The 21,683-nt window shown below is 46.3% G+C and overlaps 1 protein-coding gene across 1 annotated transcript in view; it reads left to right on the top strand.

Annotated features, from left to right (window-relative positions):
• The first annotated feature begins 5,032 nt into the window (after nucleotides 1-5,032).
• The window catches only part of ADAP1 (ArfGAP with dual PH domains 1), a 50,878-nt gene continuing 34,227 nt past the window's right edge, over nucleotides 5,033-21,683 (top strand). The window contains exons 1-3 of the mRNA XM_009286380.1: nucleotides 5,033-5,111; nucleotides 6,655-6,746; nucleotides 16,367-16,449. Coding sequence (XP_009284655.1) covers nucleotides 6,658-6,746; nucleotides 16,367-16,449 — 172 coding nt within the window. The 5' untranslated portion in view covers nucleotides 5,033-5,111; nucleotides 6,655-6,657. The remainder of the gene's footprint in view (nucleotides 5,112-6,654; nucleotides 6,747-16,366; nucleotides 16,450-21,683) is intronic.

Below are 21,683 nucleotides of genomic sequence, written 5' to 3'. Positions count from 1 at the left end.
TTCTTCTTCTTTATTGTTTTTCTGGATCCAGCCTTCATTTTTCCCTCTGTGGGCTGTTCTTACGCTCAGTAACGTTGGGTTCAAGCTGCAGAGTTCATTGTTCTCTGCGCTGGGTTTTCCTGGGGCTTTTGGTGGCAAAAGGGGCTGGGTGGTGAAGTTAATTTCTGAATTTAGCTGTGTTGCCCAAGTGTTTTAGTTTTACTTTGGATGCTTCTCTAATCTCTGGCTGTGCCTTCCCTTTCATATGAATGACATGGGAAAATACCACCCCAATGCCCTTCTCCTGAGTTTAGTTTAACTTTGTTTACTTAACTTTTAAAATTAAGTTGCACCAAGTTTTTATTTTTAAAGTCTTTATAATCTGTTTATAAGTGACCAGAAATCTCTACCACATTGGGCAGTGAAAGCCTTCTAGAGCTGGCATCGGTTGTTCTGGAGCAATGATGCTGCAGGATAAGAGACTTTCTGCACTTACAGCAGATTTAATATTCCCCTTGCTCCTTGTTAGTCTTTATTCCTTTTAACTTGAAATAACGGAATAAAGTCACTTGTGTCGAACTTAGGCATGCCAGAGGGTTTTCCTTAGGCTTCACTGCTGTTTGCTTGAAACTCTGGAGGCTTAGGAAAAAAATCATCTCTTTTGGGCAGTGCCCAAAAGGTCCAGATTATGATATATTGCCATTTCAGTGCACTTTTTTGGGTCCTGCCCAGATAAAATGGTTTAAATAAAATTACTGAACTCCCCAGTAATGTCCGGCATGGAGAACGTGTTCCAGCTGTTGAAGTGTATAGCAGCAAGGTGGACTTCACCTAGCTACGGAGACCTCAGCTTGCCAGTCGTACAGCTTGGAGGCACTGGTTCACTAAACTAATGGTGCTGCCCCAAAACTCACTTGTCTTGTATGAAGACGCTTACATGAATTTATTCGCTTGCTTGATAAGATGTTGTCTTATCTCGAAACAATGGCGCAGGCATTTGAAGGGTTGGAGTCTGTGATAATGCTGAGGTTGGAGATTGCTGGCATTATCTGCCATGTTCCTGAGCTGAGAATTTTTCACGTCGTTTGTGCTGGAGAGCAGAAATGAAGAGAGAGGGACTGTGGTGCGCTTGGGGAGCGCCATAGCCACAGCGCCAAACCTTACAAAAGGGCTTTGGAAAAGCATCCCTGCAGAAGTGGGTGCTCGCCCTGGCCAGCAGACATCTGCCTGGGGATCTGTCACCAGTTTCTGCAGAAGATGTGTGGGTGTAGCCGTCTCGTAGCTAGGTTTCTTCAAAAATGGTGTCACAAGTGCAGGGAGTGGGTGAGAAGGGGAAGCGGCGTTGGCAGAGCCCTCCAGAAGATAGAGTCAGGGAATCCTCCACCCTCCTCCTTCCTGTCCACGGGCAGAGCGGTGGCATGGGGCATCACAGGGTTGCACCAGCCCCAGGGCTCATGTGGGTCCGTAACCCTCTGGCTTGTTCAGACGATGCTTAGAAATTCCTTCTGGCTTTCAACTGAAGTCCAGGAAAGGCCTGGGCTGGCTTGCTTTCTCAGTCCGATGTCTTCAGCCAGGAGAGCAAAAGCCATGAGACATCTCTAATAAATTGTTGTAATAGTGACATTTCAGAGAAACTTCCCCTGGTAGACCAGTTGGTTCTGGGGGATTTCGCTACTTAGCAATTTTTTGGATGGGGCTAACTCAGCACCTGAGGCCTTTGAACTCTCCTCCTGCCTGGTGTTCCCTTTGGCACTGAAAACAATTGCCCAATTTGTGTCGTTCTGGGCTGTGGCCATCACAGGAAAGCAGCATGCAACCAGCGGACCATCTACAACTCTTCCATCTGCCCTTGCCGTATGATTTTGGATTTAAGAGATAATGTATTTTAAAACCAGAAGAGCAATGAAGAGGAAGTTGCTATTAATATACGGCAGCAATGCGAACTGCTGGTGTCGGGTCTGATGAGTCAAGTGAAATGTGCAGCTCTGTCATGGTGCTCCTCGAAGTTTGCTGTGCGGGGTGCTGTTGGTGTTGGATGGACACGGAACTTGGGTCTAGGCAAGAGAGGAAACACTGAAAGGAAGGTGACCAGGAGGAGATAGCTAGCAGGTGTGTGTAGTTTTACTGAACAAGCTGAGAGCATCCCTTCCAAGGGTTGGGTCACCACTGACACTGTTGTCTCTGTCTGCTCCTCTGAAGTACTCTCATCTTCTGGAAACCATGGACGGGTGACCCTGCATATATGATTCTATGATTCTGTGATATAGTCCAGCTTTTGCTTTCTTAATTAGACATGGCTTGACATGGTGTGGAGCAGGGGGGAAGCATGTTTAAGAGTCTGGTCTAAAGAAAATGCTGTTGGTGTGAGGAGAATGCTTTAAAGCCCCAGTTGTGATTGAAACCCATTGCTTGAGGTGCTGTTTACCCACATCAAGCAGAGACGGCTTGGCTATGAGTTGGCTCAGTGTCCACTGGAGCTGGAGTCTCCTCTGTCAGAGTCTGAGGATCTTCTTGCAGGATGTTCCTCCACCCAAATGTGTCCTCATCCCTGGCTGGAGGAAGGTGTGATGTCTCCTGGTCCTGTCGCACACAGCAGTGCAGGCAGTGGAGGGGTTACTTCTTCGAGAGGACTTTGAAAACCTGAGTCTAGGAAGTTGTAGACAATATGAAGAAAACCACCTGCGTGCCTAAGATAAATCTGTTAACATAATACAAGTGTTGGGGCTCCCGATAAAACCTGTGGAGGCCAATGCGTACTTTGATACCCATTTCCCTGAGTCGGGCACTGCTTTGATCAGATTTCGTTACACCGGGAAGGCCTGAAGCACGGTTATTGTGGAGCAGCTGCGCTGAGCACAGGGAGCCGGTGGCTATGTTAGCTCCCAACTCCAAACTTCACTGCCACGGCTTCCTCTTCCTCACCACTGCTGCTGCTCTGTGGCCACTCCGTCCTCTGGACCCTCTCGCCCTTCCTCATGCCTGATCCTCTGTGTGGAAGTCAGAGAGAGGTTTTTCAACGAGAGACCCTGATGCTTTCACTTTGCCTGACTCGCATCGTTTGGCCCCATGGTCCTGGGCTACCACAGGGCAGCAGTGCTGCACCTTGGACTATTTTTGTGGTAGGAAGTTTGGTAGGTCCTAGACCTTGATTACAGCCACGTGTTTGGAGATGGGAGAGGACAGCACGAGGAGTTAAAGCACAGAAACGTGCGTGAGCGTGCAAAACTCTTGATTCTTGTTGCCAACCTATAACCCAACAACTGGCAGCAATCTTTGCGGTCAGAGTAAGTGGGGGTGCCTGACCTCGGGTGTGATGTGAAGCCGAGTCACCCGGTCATCGTGGGAGGACCCGGGTGAGAGTGCAGGGATCGGGGCCGGTGGGGCAGAGCACCCTGTGCCCTCACTGGCATTGCTGGGTGTGAGCAGCACTTGGTTGCTGCTGCGGTGTCCTTAAATCGACTTGCCTGGATTTATATTTGCCAGGCCTGAGCTGTAGTCATCAGGGTCTCACATGAGGGTGGGAGATCATGTGAAATAGAAAAAATACACCTTTATTTTTGGCTGCTGGTCCCAGCTCTGTGCCAAGGGAGCTGCGGCTGATGGGACTTGCAACAGCTTGGGAATTTGCTCCCCTCTCCTGGGTGGGCACCCAGCCACGTCCGATGAGGCTGCTCATTTTGCTCATGGGTTTATATCTGAACACAACCACCTCTGGGGAACCGAATTAATCTCCTCTAGGGTGTGTTGGGGGAAGTTGGTGGCCATCCCCGTGGGCAGGGGCCGGTAGCAGACCTCGATGCCCCGCGCAGGGGAGCTGCGTTGCCCCACGCTAGCCTGCTCCCCCTGCACCGACACAGCCAGTCCATTAAATATGTATAAGGAGGAGAAAGCGCGTTCCCTTGCTTTTTATAAATAATTGCTGTGCTGTGAGGAGTGAGTGTTTAGCATAATTACTGTGGGGGAATAAACAAATTATGACAGTTTGTGAGAAGGGAAGACCTGCCCTTACCCCTTGACAGCCCGATGCGATGGGCATCCGGGGTGCTCCCACCCGTGCAGGTTTGGGGGAGGATGGGGTGAGGGGACCTCCGTCGGGGGGAGGTGGAGGATTTAGTGGCTGACTTGGTGACTTGGAAGGAAGCTCTTTCTGCTGGGGCGCAGCTGGAATAGCAGGCGCTGACATTTGCTAGTCAGAGTTCAAACAAAGATCCCTGTATCGGCTTTATTAGCGAGGCAGCACCAGGGACACTGGTGGATGTGTCCTGCCCCCGGCCCCTGCCCTCCTCCGGTTCCTCTCTGTCTCCCCGTGCTTTGGGCAATGCCTCTCCCGAGGAGGAATTTGGAGGCGAAGGACTTGTGTTGAAAGTGCTTTGTGTGAGACATCAGCTCAGGGCTGTAAACAGCGCGTGGTTTTGCTCAGAGAAAGTACAGAGCTGCCACTGGCAGCTTTTTTCCATTAAGGCAAGGGCTGGAAACCTCTTGGCACAGAGGGCTGTGCTGCTGGGCAGCCGTAGCTGTGGGAGGAAAGTCTCTCTGTGGAGCACTCCCACTGCGGGGGGGGGGGAAGGCAGGGGAGCAGCATCGCGGTTTCCCTGAACTGTTTGTTTTAATTGTGCGATTTCTGTTCCCTGCGGCTCTCGTTGGGTGGGATTTGCTGATGAAAGATGGACATTCACCTCTTCTCTTCGTGTGAGCGTGGAGTGAGTTTTGGAGGTCTCGGGCATATACAGTTGTCTGTATATTGGGTTTTTGTGAGTAACTGCTGCACCTGAGATTGCAAATCTGTTAATTGTCAGTGTAATTGGTATAACTATCAATATAAATTAACACGTATCTGTTTTTTGCTTGGTTATTTATTTGGTGCCTTTAAAATCAGGGAACTCCGACCTGGTGACTCCTGAACTCCCCTGCCATGCCCTGTCCTGCCCCATCTCTCCTTCCTCCTGCACTGAATCCGATAGACCAGTCAAGTGCAACTCTCTCTTTCCTTCTTGCTTTCAGACCCAGACTGGGCATCCCACAGCCTAGGGATCTTCATCTGCTTGAATTGTTCAGGAATCCATCGCAATATTCCCCAAGTCAGCAAAGTGAAGTCGGTCCGTCTGGATGACTGGGATGATGCTCAAGTGGAGGTACGTGCGTCTGAGACTTGAAGTACCAGTGAGTTTGGGTCGCTGCATTTTACCAGCAAAGCTGTAAAACAGCGTCCTTTCTCAAGATGCCACAACAAATGTGATTTCAGAAAGCATGTCTAGGTAATTCCTGAATGTGGGAATGAGGTCCGTGATGCTGATGGAAGATGGAATAGTCATTTCATGAAGAAGTTGTGAGGGTTTCCCCCACAGCTATAAAAATATCAGTTAAATAGAGTATGTAGAAATTACTAATTTTAAATGAATTGCCTGCTGTTTCTCACGTTACCTCTAGCCTAGACTAGACGGTAGGCTAGACCTCTAGTCTACCACCCCTGCCCAGCTTGGCTGTTTCTGGCTTTGTTCCACTTAGCGTTGAAGACTCTTAAGCTCACATCTTGAAGAACTGAACCCTCGCAGTATAAATTCTCTCTATTTATGCAACACCCCTGCCTAGGTTTAGGTAATGTTGCTAAAGGCAAGCCTACCCAGGAAACCTATATGCTTTGACTATTGGTGTCTTTAAAGGCATGAAGAACGCTACCAGTCATTGATCTTTATCTTGTATGTTGTAGATTTGAGGTTTTTCTGAAAGCCACAGCTCATGCAGTCATGTGTTTTATGAGGAAAATAAGCCTTTGTGTTGCATGGGTTTTCCCTTCCCTGATTTTTTTTTGAGAATAGATTGAATATGTAAACTCGAGAAGCTTAAAACATGAAAATAATGAAAAAAAAATTTGGGGGGGGGGAAGAAAAGCTTAGCTGCTTGTATGCTTGGCATTTGATACAAGACAAAACATATTTGGCATGGCTGCCTGGAAAAGGATGGGTTTTTTACACTTATAAAGTGATTTTCATTAAATAAAATTTATGAATAGGGAAATATGTGGTTTTGTTTGCAGTGTTCTCAACTAGCCATTTTTATAAGAGATCAGAAAGAAAAGAGGGCTGTCAGGGCAGATAGAATTTTCACCTTTTTTTAAATTCATTTATTTTTAATACTTCAAGCTGCTTTCTGAGGTTGCTGGCATGGCTTTGCAAAAATAAAATTATCCTTTCGGAACAAGTGATGTGATCCAAAGCAAAGGGGGTATCATCGGAGACTATTACCTTGCTGGAGCTATAACGCATGGAGACTTAAAGTTAGTGTCGGGTTTTGCCCTCTGCTTGCCTAATTTCTGTGCTGGATTCCCTGGGAGCCAGCTCGTTCCCATGCCTGTGAGTGGGCAATGCCATTGCGTGCTGCCTTCTGCTCCCGTGGGACCAGCGGGGATAATGCACGTGTGACTGGGACATGAACTTGTCCCCAGCCTCATATTAAGCTGGTGGGAGCCCTGGCAATAATAATCAATATTAATTTCGGAGCCCTGGTGTGCAGGCAAAGCCTTTACAGCATCCCTTCTGTGCACAGTCCTGGGGAAACCTCAGTGAGTGAACAGAGGGTCATCCCAATAATTTTATTACTCTCTAGAAACAAAAGAGGATAAGGGAAAACACTGTCAACACTTTTTAATTCTTTCTGTTTTTTCTCTTCTTTTTGCAGTTTATGGCCTCGAATGGAAACAATGTAGCAAAAGCAAAATATGAATCTAAAATGCCACCGTTTTATTACAAGCCAACGTTTCTTGACTGTCAGTAAGTAAATACCTTTGCTGGTAAACACCATTTATTTGTTTGTGCAGCTGCAGCCTCTGTAATATTTTAGTTGCAGCATGATACATTTTTTTTTTTTTTTTAGCCACAAAGGAGGTTTCATTTATAAAAGGCTCTGAAAATCTTTGTTCTTCTGCACGCATATGGTAGAGTTTTTACTACGTGTGGGATCTTATTTAATGAGTACAGTTGAGATGATGCAGGGAAGTCAATAGTTTGTCTGTTCCCCAGACTCTTCCAAGTTTCTAAAGCTACAAAAATGCCAATTTCTACTCATTGATTTCCTCTGCATAGATAGTCCATCTGCATCAAAACAGAACTTGCTTATCTGCTCTGTGAGATGCTAGGTTACTTGTAATACAAAAATACTGGGTTTTAGTGCCAAAGTGGTGGATTTTCTTTTTCTGCCTAAGTGACAAATAATATCCTCTGTGAAGATGAGTGAAAGGATACTGTCTCCCATACAGCGTAGAGTAAACCTTCCTAGTAAGCTGGGCTAGACTTTGTAGACCAAGGGAGCTGAGTGGCCAGAACACGCTGTACCATCCAGGGAGCAAGAAGATGAACTGAAAGTGGTTTTTAGGGTCCAGTCCTGCAGAGTACCCAGGGTGTTTTGTATCTTTGTAAAACCAGTCTTCACAGCGGGTCTGGCGGCCATAATTTCCAGAGCCACTACTTTAGTATTAGCAAACTGGTGAGTACTGGTCCCTGAGATCCCTCCCGATATTGCTGCTTTAACTGGGTGTCACTGGGAGGTGTGGTTCGGCGGCGTGGCGGTGGTGTGAAAACAGCATGCGAGGCTCTGAGCAGCCGGGTGATGTATTCAAGCATTGCAAGAGGTGCCCAAAACAGAAGTACTGGAAGGGTTCATAGGGCTCCCTGCGTGAGATACTAGCCTTTGAGTAAGAAGGCTCTGCTGTGTTCCCCAAATCTGAAATAATACTGAAGGTGGGCCAAAGGGTTCATGAATACTTATGCTCGTCCTCGAGGTGACTTTATATTTTTAATCTTCTTGTAATAGCTGTTAGGAAGAGTTATTGTCTTCCTACATCATGCAAAAAGCCTTTTATAGTAAAGACAAAAGACCTGTGAAGTATCTTGGTGATGCATCCCTTACCCACTATTTGATGATGCTCAAATGCTAAATCTGGGAAGGCCCAGGTGTGAGCAGCCCTGCCTGGCCTGACAATAAAAAAACTCATCCATTTATGCAGTGTTCCCAGATCCTGGTTTTGATCTAAAATGGCTTCTGGCAGTGGCTTCCACAGTTCCTACAAGTACAGAAATGACTTGAGGACTGGCAAAGGCACCGTGTATTGTGGAGGGGTACGCTCTGAATGCGTTGTGATTATCTTGCTGGGATTATTTTTCTCAAGGAAAAAAAGCCCCAGCCTCTTACCTTTCCTATTGCTGGAACACTTGCCTTTGTGGGAGGGAGCCCGAGGAGAAGCCTTGGTAGGAGAAACACAATTCTAGGGGATTTTGTTTACTCTTAAGTCTCAGTTAAATTCGATTAGATGTTGCACTCCAGCCTTAGCTGCTGTTTTGTCCTTACAGGGCAGGGGCCTATTTGATATTCAGGTTGTTTAGGAGCAGGGTCCTGGTTCTTTTCCATGCCCCATCCCGGCCCGAGAGGGTGCAGAGCTCGTGCTGGGGGAGCCCGGCTGGAAGCGGGGCAGGTCCCTCTGCAGCTCGGGGCGTCCCGAGATCTGAGTGCAAATCGCACCCAACTCTCCTTGCACAGGTCAGCCTGAGAGAGAGCGAAAGCTCGCCCTGCGGCTCAGGCAGCTTAGAGACCACAAGCATTTTCACTCCTCCTGCTGTCGGGCTGGCAGAAATGCCTGTGGCTGGTTCTGCGCTTGGTTGGTTTGGCTTCCTTTGATAATGCAGCTCAGGCTTTGCTGCTACGATATTTTTCTTCCTCCATCCTGCGGTGCAGTTGCACTCTAGGGAGCTCTGCCGAGCGGTGGCTGAGCTCCAACCACAGCCCTGTCAAAGCTGTCTGCGAGCACAGAGGGACTGTGCTGGCGCTCGGCCAGTGGCGCTGGGGCGGCCGCTCTATCCGACACCCGATGGAGAGGCACATTGCTGGGCTTATAACCTGTGAGAAACAGGAGCAGGAGGGTTAAGGGGGTTTTTTGTTGTTGTTTCTTTTTGGTTATTTATTTATTGATTGATTGATTGGGAGGATGAGGCAAGGCTAGTCTTCCTGCAAGCAGCTGGAAGACTAATTTCTGACCCTTTTTTGCTCCCAACTTTTGCCTATTTTGCACTGGGATAATTTTCAGCCTGGATGCCCTGATTTCTGAAGTGAGCCTGGAGCTCTGCTCATGTAGGTGTTCTCCGGACTGGTGCTGCTGGGTCTCTGCAATAGCAGCAGGCTGCATTGGGGTAGATGCGACCTCTTGCAGTAACAGATCGCCTTCTGATGCTGCTGCTGTATAAGCAGCTGTGGGTACGTTGCATGTTGGGAATGTTTCGAGGATGGTGTGCTAGGTTGTATTTTTCTTTCTCTAGTTAGAGGGCCTCTGTGCCTTTCAACAGATACGTGCTAAACAAGACTAGTTGCTTGCTGCTTTTTAAAGGGGTATATATTTAGCTTTCTCCCCACCTCGCTGCAGTCCAGTCACTGCAATAGCATGAGTTGTTCTCAGCTTGCAGCCCTGGGTAGCATCGCGATGGATGACACCTCCATCCAGTGCTGGCACCATGCCATTGTGTGCCGACCCACATTCTGCAACATCAAGAGGTTCTGATGCTTCTAATTACGACAACCCGTGCTGGCCGGCTGCAGCATCTGGGCAGGCTTTGTGGGAGCTGCCCTCAGACTCAGCGCGGCAGGATGCTAATGTGCGAGCCATAATAAGGACAGGCTGTTTGTTCATTTGAAGCTTCTTAATTTTATAATGCTACTTCTAGAATCCCTCTACTTCGGTTGCTTGAAGATTTGCAAAGTTCAGAGCAAGAGGGAAGAAGTGCTGCAGCGCCAGCTTGTCCTTTTTTCTTCTTGCCTACGATGTTGTGTTTGACTCCTTGGGAAATACGTGGTGTTTGCCTGCTGCATCTGGCTTCTGCATCCTCCAGAAATCCCATCGTGGCTTCCTGGCTCTGTCAGACACTTGGCAAAGGTTAGAGAAGTTGGAGGGATGCTCTGGAATTGCCCAGGGAAAATTTACCAGCTGTGCATAGGCAAAAAACCCACCCAACCAAAAAAAAAATCCCCTTCTGTCCTCTCCTCTCATCTTCTGTCTGCCAGCAACTTGGCCCATGCATCAGGAGCAGTGAGCAGAGCAGCCAACTTCTGTACCACTGGGGAGTCCCTGAGGCTGAAATGAATCTCAGACTCTGGGATGTTCCTACACCGCTGCAGCATTGGCCCAAAGAGCCTTGGGGTGAGGAACTTAAACCACAAAACCCCTCTTTGGATGATCACAAGTGGTCACAGCCCAGCTTTGTACACCATGGCAGCAGACTGAGAGCTGTAAAACAGCCTTTTCTGGGGCAGATACACTGCAAGCACATGGTTGAGTTTTGAGTCACCAGTGAGCAAGAGTTGTAGCATCGCTTTTGAGTAAAAGCAAAGGAAAAAGGCTTTGTTCAGCTGTATGCTTGCCTGAAAACTGATAGAAGAAGATAGAGACAAGGTCTTACTGGGCTTTTGCAGTACTGGAAGTACATCCATGTCCCTGCCCAATACTTAACGTCATTTTCTGTTGCCTTTTTGCTTGATTCGGGTACACAGAGCATCGTTCTGCGGAACTGTGTATGAGCTGCAGTGCATTGCTCTGCTCCTCTCTCCGTGCTTGGATAAGTGGGAGCTACATCTGCTCCTTATGCAGAACACTTAAATATACTGACTGCCAGTACATTTGAGTACCTTGGTAGGAAAAATGGGGCAGAATGAAATGGCGTGAGTTGTACTGGGTGGTTGTCTTATCTGGAATGAGATGAGACATCAATCAGAGAAAGGATGTATCCCAGTGAGGCTCACATCTTGAGGAGTCATCTATATAGTCATCTGAAGAAGAACAGTTGTTAGCAGAAGTGGTTCATTGTATTACGGTACGATTAAAATGTGCGGAGAGAAAATTGCCTAGTAAATCCCTGGATTTTTTTTTTCTTACTTTATTGCTTAAAGTTTGGTTCGTTTGGTAGAGGAGCTACTGAGCCCACCACCTCAGTCTGGTGTCTGAAGGTCAGTCTGGCCCCCTCCCCTCCCCTGCACAGGGCATAATGATGGTCAAGGATGCAAACTTCTCACCTGGTCTCCTCTTCCTCTGTCTCCTTCTGCTGGTACTTTATAGATAAACTTCTTTAATGCTTAATGTCCAGAGGGGTGAAGTTGAGTGTTTTGCTCACTTTGCTCCTACTTAATAAGGGTCTTCAGATTTTACATCCATGGCTTTCAAAAGTGCCTGATGTCTTGGGTGTAAAGCTCGAGGTGCTGCAGCATGGCCTCTCAGAGTGGCTGCTCATCAGTTCCCAAGTGGTGGAGCCTCCTGTGGTGGCTCAAACTGGGCACTTGGCCTCGGGAAGTCTCTGCCTGAGCATCGCTCTGCCGTCAGCCGAGTGCCTGAGATCTGCCCTCCTTCAGTCCGAACCGGCCGCGGGGTCTTCTCTGCTTGTTCATTTCCTCTTTGTCGTTAGCTCGTAAGCCTGTTAATTCATATTGATTCCTTTAATTTCCAAAAGAAATTGCTACAAGGTTAAGATAGTACCGAGACAGGCTGTCTCCTACATGTTTTAAATCTGTGTTTAACCATTCTGAAAAATAGCGTTGTGGTGAACTGGACCATGCATGTAAAACAACCAAACAAAAAAGGAATTGGTTAGTGTTTTAATTGAGTGTGTTATGATTTTGCATACTCAAATTCAGCTTTAACTTCTTCAAATCCGTAATGCAAGATTTCTATGCCTTGATAGCCAAAACCCCTGCCTTTTTGCTCTCCTCCAGAAGCTTGCTGTTGGCCACTGGTCTTGGGGGGTGGATGGCACATCGCTCCTGGGGCTCGGCAAGCCGGGGTGATGCACAGAGCACCTAGAAGAAGCCCCCCATCAGTCTCATGCCTCCACAAAGCCATTTAAAAGCAGGTCCTCACAGCGAGGACTTACCAGATAGGAAAAGATGTAGAGGCAGGGTGTGAAGCTAGACAGGCTTTTAGTCTGCGCTGCAGTGGCTCTCCTTGCAGTCTGAGCAAAAATTTGGACTCGGACTTAAAATTTCATTAAAACAGTTGTTTGACAGAAACTTGGCATAGCTGCGTCCACAGAGCTGCCTGTGGAAAGCAGATTGTTTTTACTGGAAAAACCTCTGACAAATTCCAGAAGCTACAAATTTGGGTTTTGGAAATGGCATTCCTGGATGACATTAATTTCCTTTGTCTTTGTTGGAATTGATGGTGGCTCACAAGGATGCAATCAGAGGGTGGTAGCGGGTGGTGTTAGATGTCTTTTGGGCCACTTTCACCTCTGGCTGGGGCTTCTTGACTGTCGTACGTCTCCAAAAAGCCATAGCAGCCGTGCAGCATCTCTGGTGTGTGCACTGTAGTGCGTCCTAGGAAAGCCAGCCCAGCTGAGGGTCTTGGGTAACAATAAATTGGAGACTGTAAATTTGGCTGGCCAGCACTCCTCTATAGAGCGCAACGAAGCCACGCAAGTGTGGTTTGATATTAAACTGCTTGAACAGCTTTTCCCGTGGTGTTTTTTGCTGCGAGTGAAAGCCTTTGAGTATGTGGGACCAAGATAAAACTGTTCCATTGGCTTCTGAAACCTTTCCCGCTGGTCCTTTGACAGAGAGCACTTGTTCGCTTGCCTGGCCACCCACATGAAAACAAGTACCTAAAATGAGATTTGGAGCTCTTGGTGTTGGCGGTGCTTTGTCAGCCTCTGGACCTGCCTCCTCCCCAGTGCAGCCCAGTCCTGTTCCATTCGGGGGATGAATTTTCCCTTATTCTGTTGAAAATATGGTTTTTCCTTAAGGTGGGTTGGTTTTTTTTTTTTTTTTTGGTGGTGTTTTTTTTTTCTTTGCTCCCAGGTTTTTATCTTGATAATTACAAAGACCTTTCTGTTCTAATTGCCAAAAAATGACACATTCCCTGTAACCAGCAGCCTGCCAGACTTTAGGTGGGCTGTTAAAGCTTTTGGAGTTGATCCCGAAAGCTGTGCATCTCCGCAGTTTAGGAATGATGCACTTATATTTTTTTCTAACAAACACAAATGGCGTATTTGCTACATTATCCCATCACCAGAAATGCAATAAAATATCACGAGGCTGTTGCTACAGTCCTTTCTGTTCACATAACTCCTGTTGAAATCAAAGGAGAGGGTTGGATGGAGGGTGCTGTATTCAGCATGTGATGTCTGCTCTGGGTTATTTACATACATATTCACCTCAGGAAAAATATATTTCAACTAAAACACAGCAACAGATGTTTAAAAGGCCCCTGAAGGCATACTTAAAATGAAATGGAGATCAGGCCTGAAGTCCACTGAAACGGTGAAGACGACTGTATGGCTTGAGGTACCTCTGGATGGCCCCTGCCCTCCTATTGCTCTCAGATCCCATAGATACTAGGACAAATTCCTGCTCCTGTTTAAATTCATCCAAGCTGTGCCAGTGAAACTAGGGTTTAATGCCAGACTCAAAAGCAGCTTTTTATGGAAGGATTGCCTCCAGTCCATGAGAGTGAGTGTGGTCAAGTCCCTGCTCAACTTCTCTGTTGCACTGAAGGGAGATGCTGGACTCCTCACTGTCCTTGTTGGGGTTTTGTTTCAGTTTCTTTTGCTGGAGTTGTTCTGCTTTCTATAAATAACAATTGCAGCGGAAGCTGCAGCTACTGGCCTTGTGCTGAGTTGTCCTAACCGTGGGCTGCTCTTGGTGTATCTTGGTTTTTTGGGAAATTATTGCTGAAAGAGCCTAGGTTTGTGATGATGAGGAAAGGGGAAGAATGTGTGAGCTGTTGGAAAGTGCTTGCTGTGAGCTGGGAAAGCGGCACGACTGGAGTCCTGTCTGCTTTTGGAGTTGCCATTGGAGCCACTCTTGGGTGTTGGGTCTGTCCCAAACACTGGGAGAGGTTATTGACAGCATTTTGCAGCTTCTCAGGATACCCCTTTGGGCAAGGTGCCTCACAGCTGCCCAATTTGCGCTCTCTTGCGCAAAAGCTGTGGAGATGTTGAACCACCACTGCTGACAGCGTCACGGGAAATAAGTCACTGCAGAGCGGTGTTCCCTAAGGCATGAGACCAGCAGAGTGTATCTGTTGTACTATCTGCATTATACAGCAAGAGTGTTTTCCCACTGCTGCACATGAACCTTAATTTATACTGTATTTAAACATTCGTACTGGAAGGCTGACTTTCAGAGACTCAGAACAGCTGCAGCTCCTGCTGAATTCACCGAAGTCAGCTGGAGCCGAGGGTGGTGTGAATTTTCTTCCTTCTAGTTAAATCCCTAGTTGTCTTGTTGAAAAGGTCCAAGTTTGGCTATGGTGATGATAACAAGCTGTCTGCAGCAGCCGGGCTGGAAAAATTGCAAGAAGGGTAACAAATTTAAGTATTTGTGTTGATTTTATGATTAGATTTTGGTAGCTTTGTTGATGAGCAGCAGAAGTATAGAAACAGGCAATTAAGTGCTACCTTTTGGGTCATCGGTCTTCTACGTTTGCAGGCTACCGTGTTGTGGATATCAGATCCAGAAAGAGCATCCTGCTCAACCCAGAAGAGCCCCCTTGCACACTTCTACAAAACGCATCTGAACCTCCTGAGATGAACTGAAGATGGGTGGTACCCAAACCAAAGCGTAGCACAGGGTGACAGCAGAAGGGAGATGGATGTTCATCTTCAGAGTTCACAGTCAAACTTGCAGATGTGTGTGTAACAACTAAAGATCAGTCATGAAAACAGGAACAGAAGGGGGAAAGGCAGAGTTGGTGCATTATTTCTGTTACAGCAGCAGCTCACAGTTGAGTTTTGGGTGCAGGGAAGCTATGGCGCTCCCTGAGCCTTGTGGGAGAAGGCTGGTTCCCCAACTAAGGAGATGAAGCAATGGGTGGGACAAAACGTGTAATTATTTCTTCCTTTACTGCCTGGAAACCGATTACAGCCACAGTTCTCGTTGAATAGTGTCTTGCGGATTTGATGAATGTGTTTGCTGTACCTGCAGATGAATTTTCATAAGCAATGTTAGTACACTTATCTTCTTTGAGCATTTCTGGAATGTGTCTGCTGAAAAGATAGCATTAAATCTGCATAGTCAGCAAAAAAGAAAAGGTAATTAAGCATATCGACAGTTTTCATTGGTGGAGAAGTTGATGTGTTGAAGTGTGATGGGTTTTACAGAGCACGCCCAATGCTGGGGGATCTTTTACTGTCATCAGTGTGGGCCACTTCAAAATGTCTGCCGTGAAGCTGGGATGACACCTGCCTGTGATTTCTGCCTGCTTGGGTTATTTAAGGTTCCGGGGCAATTAAGAAGTACGTGCAGTTAAAAATGGTTTGAAGCAATTTCTAGCATATTCTAGATCTAAACTACTTCATTAGTTCCAGCACTCATGCTAAAATAAAATAGCAAAAAAGTATTTATAATCTTTGTGGTACTTTTTCCTTTTTGGAAGTTAAGGTCTTGGTGTAAAAATCATTGGTATCATTTTCAACATGAGAAGTATAATAGGCATGTTTTCTGCCATGCATCATGGATTTCTTTCTTAGACTTCGCAGTACAGGCTATGAGTTTGGAAGAGCTCTGCCAGGTGGGTTCTCACCACCACCCTCCGGTGTTTGGGTCCTGCGTTCCACAGGGCTCAGCCCTCACATCCTTGCCTAGCTGTGTTCTGGTCTTTTTGAGGCTTTTTCACTTTTCACACCCCAGTTCCTTCCAAGAGGTTGGCTAGGGCCTGGGATATGACTGTCCTATGTACCTTTCGTTTTGAAGAGGTCACCTCTCATTTGAATTCCTGTTGTTCCTAGTTTGGGAGGTGCGTGACACCCTGCAGCAAGCTCCGTGTTCAGCAAGTCACAAGTGTCACCCATCCTTGGGCTGGGCTTCCCCTCGTCGTTACAAGTATAATTTTAACCAGACACATCACAATTTTTTTGAATAGCTGTCCACATGTGACAAGGAGACAGTATCTCTGCAGCTTTGACTGCCGAAAGGCCATCATGCACATGGCATGCACAAGGCATACCCAATTTCTGCTTCCATATTGATAGCTTCAGGGCAAAGATTTTTCTTTTGTATGCAGTTTGTTGGTTTTTTCATTTACTGATCCCATTTACTGAAGGAGGTAGTCTGAGGAAATTGGGTTTAAAATTGTTCATATACTGAGGGAATTTTGTACAGAGGTTGATTGGATGGGTGGGAATGGGCTATTCTGCTAAATCTGTAAATTTTATTAAATAAGTTTCCAATAAAATTGGATGTACAAGGAAACGATTTATCGTCGTCCAACAGTAAACAGAAGAAACCCTTGACTCCAGACTGTACAATGCAATTTTTGGAAGGCTTTTAAATGACACTTGTGTTTTGATTGAAGAATTAATGATTCTGGATTCTTCCTTAGTGTATCTTGGACCATGTTTCCTTTTCTCTGTATTTTTTTTTTCAGACTGCTGCGGGAACAATGGATCAGAGCCAAATACGAACGAAAAGAGTTCATTCACAGCGAGAAGCAGGAGCCTTATTCTGCAGGTAGCAAAAGACACTTTTGGCAGATAAGTTTTTTGATGTCCAGCACCTTCTGGTTTTTTTGTCTCTGTTCATATGTTCTTTATATTGATTATTGCTCGTATGTCACTAAATAGGAGGAGAAAGTGTGGTCTTTTGGGAAAGATCCCTCCTGGCATTCCATGTATTTGATTGGGAATATTGAGAATTTTAATACCTGATGGAAAGAAATCGGTTATCAAGAGTCTTTCTGTTGACTTCTATGGGCTGTTCACCACCAGCATGTCAGATAAAGTACCAGTGAGTTCATTTCTGGTAGTGGGAGGCACGTGGCTGGATTGAAATGGAGATAAGGGTGTTTGTCTCATCAAGGTGACTTTTGCTTTGGAAAGATGAAGTAGGATTGTTATTATTAATGGCTTGGTTAATGGTAGGCAAGTGTGCCAGGTGCCCCACTCTTCTCAAATCTCTGTTACTGTCTTTCCACAATATTTCAAGTGTTGTCAGTGGGACCTGGCCTCCTCGTAATATAATAAATGCACAGTGTTTTGCAATTGCAAAGACCCAGCACATGTGACAGAGCTCGTTTCAGCACTCCCAGCACGATGGGCAGAGCGATGATGGCCTTGCAAAGGGGTGGCTTAGTAGAGCAGCGGATCGGATGATTTTCTTGCAGAAGGGCAGGATTTGAAGAGGAGACCCAGGGCCTGACCGTGTTTCTTGTGTGGCTGAGCCAGCATAAGGACCGGCATGAAAGTGCATGAAACTAGCCAGGTATTTCTTTTCTATATGTAAGTGGCATTTAATTTATTCTGCATATTAAGTAGTTGACACCAGCTATGTGCTTGGATGACTCTGGGATAATTTTATTAGCACAGACCATGTTACAGATGAAAGGTTAAAATATTATTTTCATGCTGTATTTTTTCAAGACTAATAACAAGCAGGTAGCTCCAGCAGTTTGCTGTTATTAAAACCACAATTAAAATCTTATCTCACATATTTTCAATTTATGTTTAGAGCATTTCTGCTCTGCTATTTTCTATACATGAGGCATACACATAGTGTGTGGGGTATCCATATTCATATATAGTACATTGTGCACATTTTTAGTTTAGATTTTCAAAGCAGTCTGCTGGAGTTGGACATATTCTATTAACAATAAATAGTTTGATTTCTTGGATAATTTTGGAATATATCTGCCAATGTATGTATAACGTTCACCCAGGAATAATGTTTCCAATTTATACCATGCAACTTCTAGATATAAAAGCTCGGATTCAACCAGGTACTTCAGGCAAATGCATAATTTTAAGCACATGATTAGTCCTTTCGACTCCAAGAAGAGCGTGTACCTGGTTAAAGTGAAGTAGGTCCTTCAGTGCTGTGTGGGAAGAAGGGCAGCATCTTCTGAGCTCTCTGTAAAATATTATAGGAAGAGTTCAAATGGGAGTTTATTTTAGCAGCATATTTTTTAGGTGTTCTTCAGGTGTTCTTTCGCTGCATGGTGAAGCGATAGGGTTTTCTCCCCTCTCTTTGAAGTTCAAAAGCCATTAAATGCAGAATAGAAGAGAATGGGGTAAGCCATTTTAGATGAACAGTGCTCTCGGGAGGAGGAGGGAAAGGGAAGGCAGGCCGGTGGGCATCTTGTAGGTTGTGTATGAGTGCTTTTAGGTTGTGTATTGTCTTTGAGAATTGTACCATTGTTAAAATCCAGCGTAGGAGCCGCGCAAATGGCCTGTGCAACCAGGATGTCATTTGTTGATTCTTCGGGACAGTAAATTCAAAGGGGAGCTTTGGCCAGGTGGTTCCTCCTTAGGATGACCAGGTTGGTGTTATAACAAAACAAAGCTGGGGCAACACACCAAACTTGCGGTGCCAACTTTTCCCTTCTGCTGAACCATACCAGCCCCCAGGTGTGGTTGCACGCCCCTACTTCACCCTGTGCCAAACGGTGCTCCTTCTTCTGGACTGCATGGTGTAACTTGGTTGATGATGCTGTTTTCAGCTCTTGGGCTGTTACGCTGGGAGTCGGTTGTTTCCCAGAGTTATGGCTTGAGAAGCGAGCACAGGAAAAATCCTGTGTCCTGTAGGAAAGCAGCATGCTGGAGGTCATAGAATCATTTAGGTTGGAAAAGACCCTTAAGATCATCGAGTCCAACCGTTAACCTACCATTACCAAGTCCACCACTAAACCGTGTCTCTAACAGAGATGTTCCCATGTGTGTTGGGACAGTTCTTGTATCGCTTGGGTGAAATAGGGGTGTTTCGTCATTGTGTCATACATGGTGCTGGACCACCAGTTTGCCCAGCTGGTGTAAGCCAGTGCCATCAAAGTTGGTCTGAATCGTGCTGTCCATGAGCCCTCCAAGACAGGCTGGAGCTTGGTGCTTGCAGAAGAAGCTCAGCCACACCATGCGTCCCGGCTCTGCCCTTCTCGCTGCTTGCAGGGGTCGATACAGCTTAGTGGCCACACCAACAGCTTGGAGGATGCACCCTGTGTGAGGTGGACCTCCTGTGCCTGATTATGCTTGGCTCAGCACGGCTGGGAACCGCAGAGGATCTGGGCCGTTGCTTTCCACTAATGACGACCTGAACTGCCTGTGAACACACCGAGGTGGGACTGACGCAAGGACGCCCTCCTGCCCACCCCACATCCAGTTTGTGTCTCACTTGAATGTATGTATATCTCTTTTTCTTTCTAATGCTGTCTTAGGCCATTTTTTCTCACTATTCAGGATTCCCTGGAGGGGTATTAGATTACCAGTTTCTAAGCGTGAAACATTTTGTTGCTAATAGAGATGTCGGTATCCATTTTCGCATGTTTGTTGGAAGATTTAATTCCATTTTCCAATCCCAGGGGCAATTTTGCATTCTGATATTTGTTCAATAATTGCATAAAAAATAAGAAAATGCTATCTTTGAATAGTTTTGAGCAACATCCTTTTCCAGGCAGCCTGACGAAACCCTGGTCAGAAATTCAATGTCTTTCAGAAAATCCTTTGGGGAGAGACTGTCTGGAGCCTGTAGATGCCAAGCAGAAGCTATCACAGCCGAACTGACAGACTTAGGAGAAACGAGTGTCGGGACAGGAGTGTCAGATCTGCAGGTCAGAGCTGAGATAGTCATTCAGGGAAGCCTGGCAGGAGGATGCGGCAAACGCTTTAGCTACTGGTGAAGAGCATAAATAAGAGGCAGTGTGGGATGCAAAGGCAACAGCTGCCCCAAAAAGTCTTGCATAGCCCCTGAACTAATAGGAAACGTCTGCCTCGTGAGATACAGAGCGATGCAAGGTAGCAGAACCAGAACTGGGAAACAAAGGCACTTTGCACGTGCAGAAATCCCCGGTGTGGGCAGCGCTGAGAGTTGAAGCCAGCTCTCAAGCCTCACCCCAAAGAGGAGCCGTGGCTGTAGATCCATGGGTCCTGGTTCAGTCCCTGCATCAGATGTCCCCTCTCGGGGATGTGCTGTTATATGCGTAGTCACAGCCGCTTACCCTCGGTAGAAGATTGCAGTGGAAATTCCTGTAAGGGAATTCTTAGAGAGTTTCTTGCTCCCCCAGGAAGTGTTAGAGCACAAGCCCAATCGCTGTTCACGGCTTTCAGCTCCTCTGCCCCCAGTTAGTTTTTCAAACTCTGATGGTTTCATTCCTCCGAAAGAGCCGTCGTTAATGAGTATATTAGCGCCATTGATTTTAGTGTGAGAAGTCAGTTTGAGTTCAGATAGTGCAGGGAGATTAGTAAAACAGTGATTAAATGCTTCGGTGATCCACTATCGATTCTTAGATACACTCTTTTATACATTTGAGCTCTTAATTCAGCTGTAGTATGAGAGCTAAATAATTTGTTCGCCCTAGCCAGACTTTATGAAGCAAAACATTATTTACACCCCAGCAATCCTGACTAACACCGTGGTACGCGTCCCTTCCGCTAGCGACGCGTTTGTTGCACAACAGCACAGAATAATACCAGTTTTAAGACCCTCACATTAATGTGTTTCAGGTTGGCTTTATCCCTTCTGATAAATGAACTGGCTAAATTACTGTCAGTCTCCTGCTAATTATCCCTTTTAACGGAGTTTAATGGGGCATGGGTGCTGAATTCTCCTAGAAACGGAGGATGATGGTAATTGCTGTCAAAGTCTGGATCTGGATCTCAAGGCAATTGAAAGGTTTGATAATTTTTAAAAAGATTTTGATCAATTTTAAAAAGCTTGGACATTTTTCCCTGCTGTTGATAGGCAGCAGTAATAGCAATGCTTCCCAAAAGTCCTCTGAAAGTTAATTCATTTGGGTGCTTTTGATTCTTCTTAATCAAATGGACTTATTTTAACCAAGGGAGACAAGGAGGAAGCAAAAAGGAACAGTGTTTGCAAGGCTGGAGCACTACAATATTATAAACTGGTCAAGGTGCAGCTGCTCTAATGCATCTCAGGCCACACATGAGAGAATGGGACGTGCATGTGGCCCAGGGAGCGCAAAAGGGAGTCGTTTGCTCCTGTGAACTTGGCTTTGGCTCCTGACGGACCCATCTCGTTACTGCGGGGATGCCAGGAGGAATCAGTGCCCTGGGACGAGCTGAAGCCCAGCCTGGGAGGAGTTGTGGGCAGGGATAACACATCTTCGAATCTTTGCTTTAACATTAGCAAATGAAGTGGGAGAGCTCTTAACACCAGGCGTTTAATCTCTTAATGCTTGTCAGGAAAAATGGCTTAACTTCACCGTTAGGACCGTGAAAGCACCTATCCATGGGATGGACGTGCCTGGTGCAGTTGGAGAGGGCTGATGGTATCTCCAGCAACAGACAGAGATGCCGGGCTGTGCAAAAGCAGTTGCCAGCTTTTCCTTGAAAGCATTGCCTGAGATAGTTCAGCGATGATTTATATGCTCTTAGACCAGGGTGTAGGTACTTTCCAGCACAATGTGCTTCCCAGCGAGGCATGGAGTAAGCTGGGCACAAACAACAGCATCATCAAGCGCAGCTTTCTGCAACTTTGCTGCGAATGCTGCCTTCTTGTGTTTCCTGTAAATAGGCCAGTAAATCCTATTGCTGTTAATTGATCAGATGGTGGAAGAGCAGTCAGGAACAGGAGAAGGTTCACGGTAGGGTACAGCTGATAAGAAGTGCTGCTACCAGCTCTGCACGCCGGTACGGTTCCCTTGCAGTAGGACTGGGAACAGCGGTTTTCCCTCGCTCACGGCAGATGCTGTTGCATATCTTTCGTGTTGAGACTTTTGGTTCCCAAAGGCATTCAGGATG

This window comes from Aptenodytes forsteri, unplaced genomic scaffold (assembly GCF_000699145.1).
Source record: "Aptenodytes forsteri isolate BGI_AS27 unplaced genomic scaffold, ASM69914v1 Scaffold55, whole genome shotgun sequence".
Classification (NCBI taxonomy): Eukaryota; Metazoa; Chordata; class Aves; order Sphenisciformes; family Spheniscidae; genus Aptenodytes; species Aptenodytes forsteri.
Note: the sequence above shows the minus strand (reverse complement) of the source record. Positions and strands in the feature narration are given on the sequence as shown.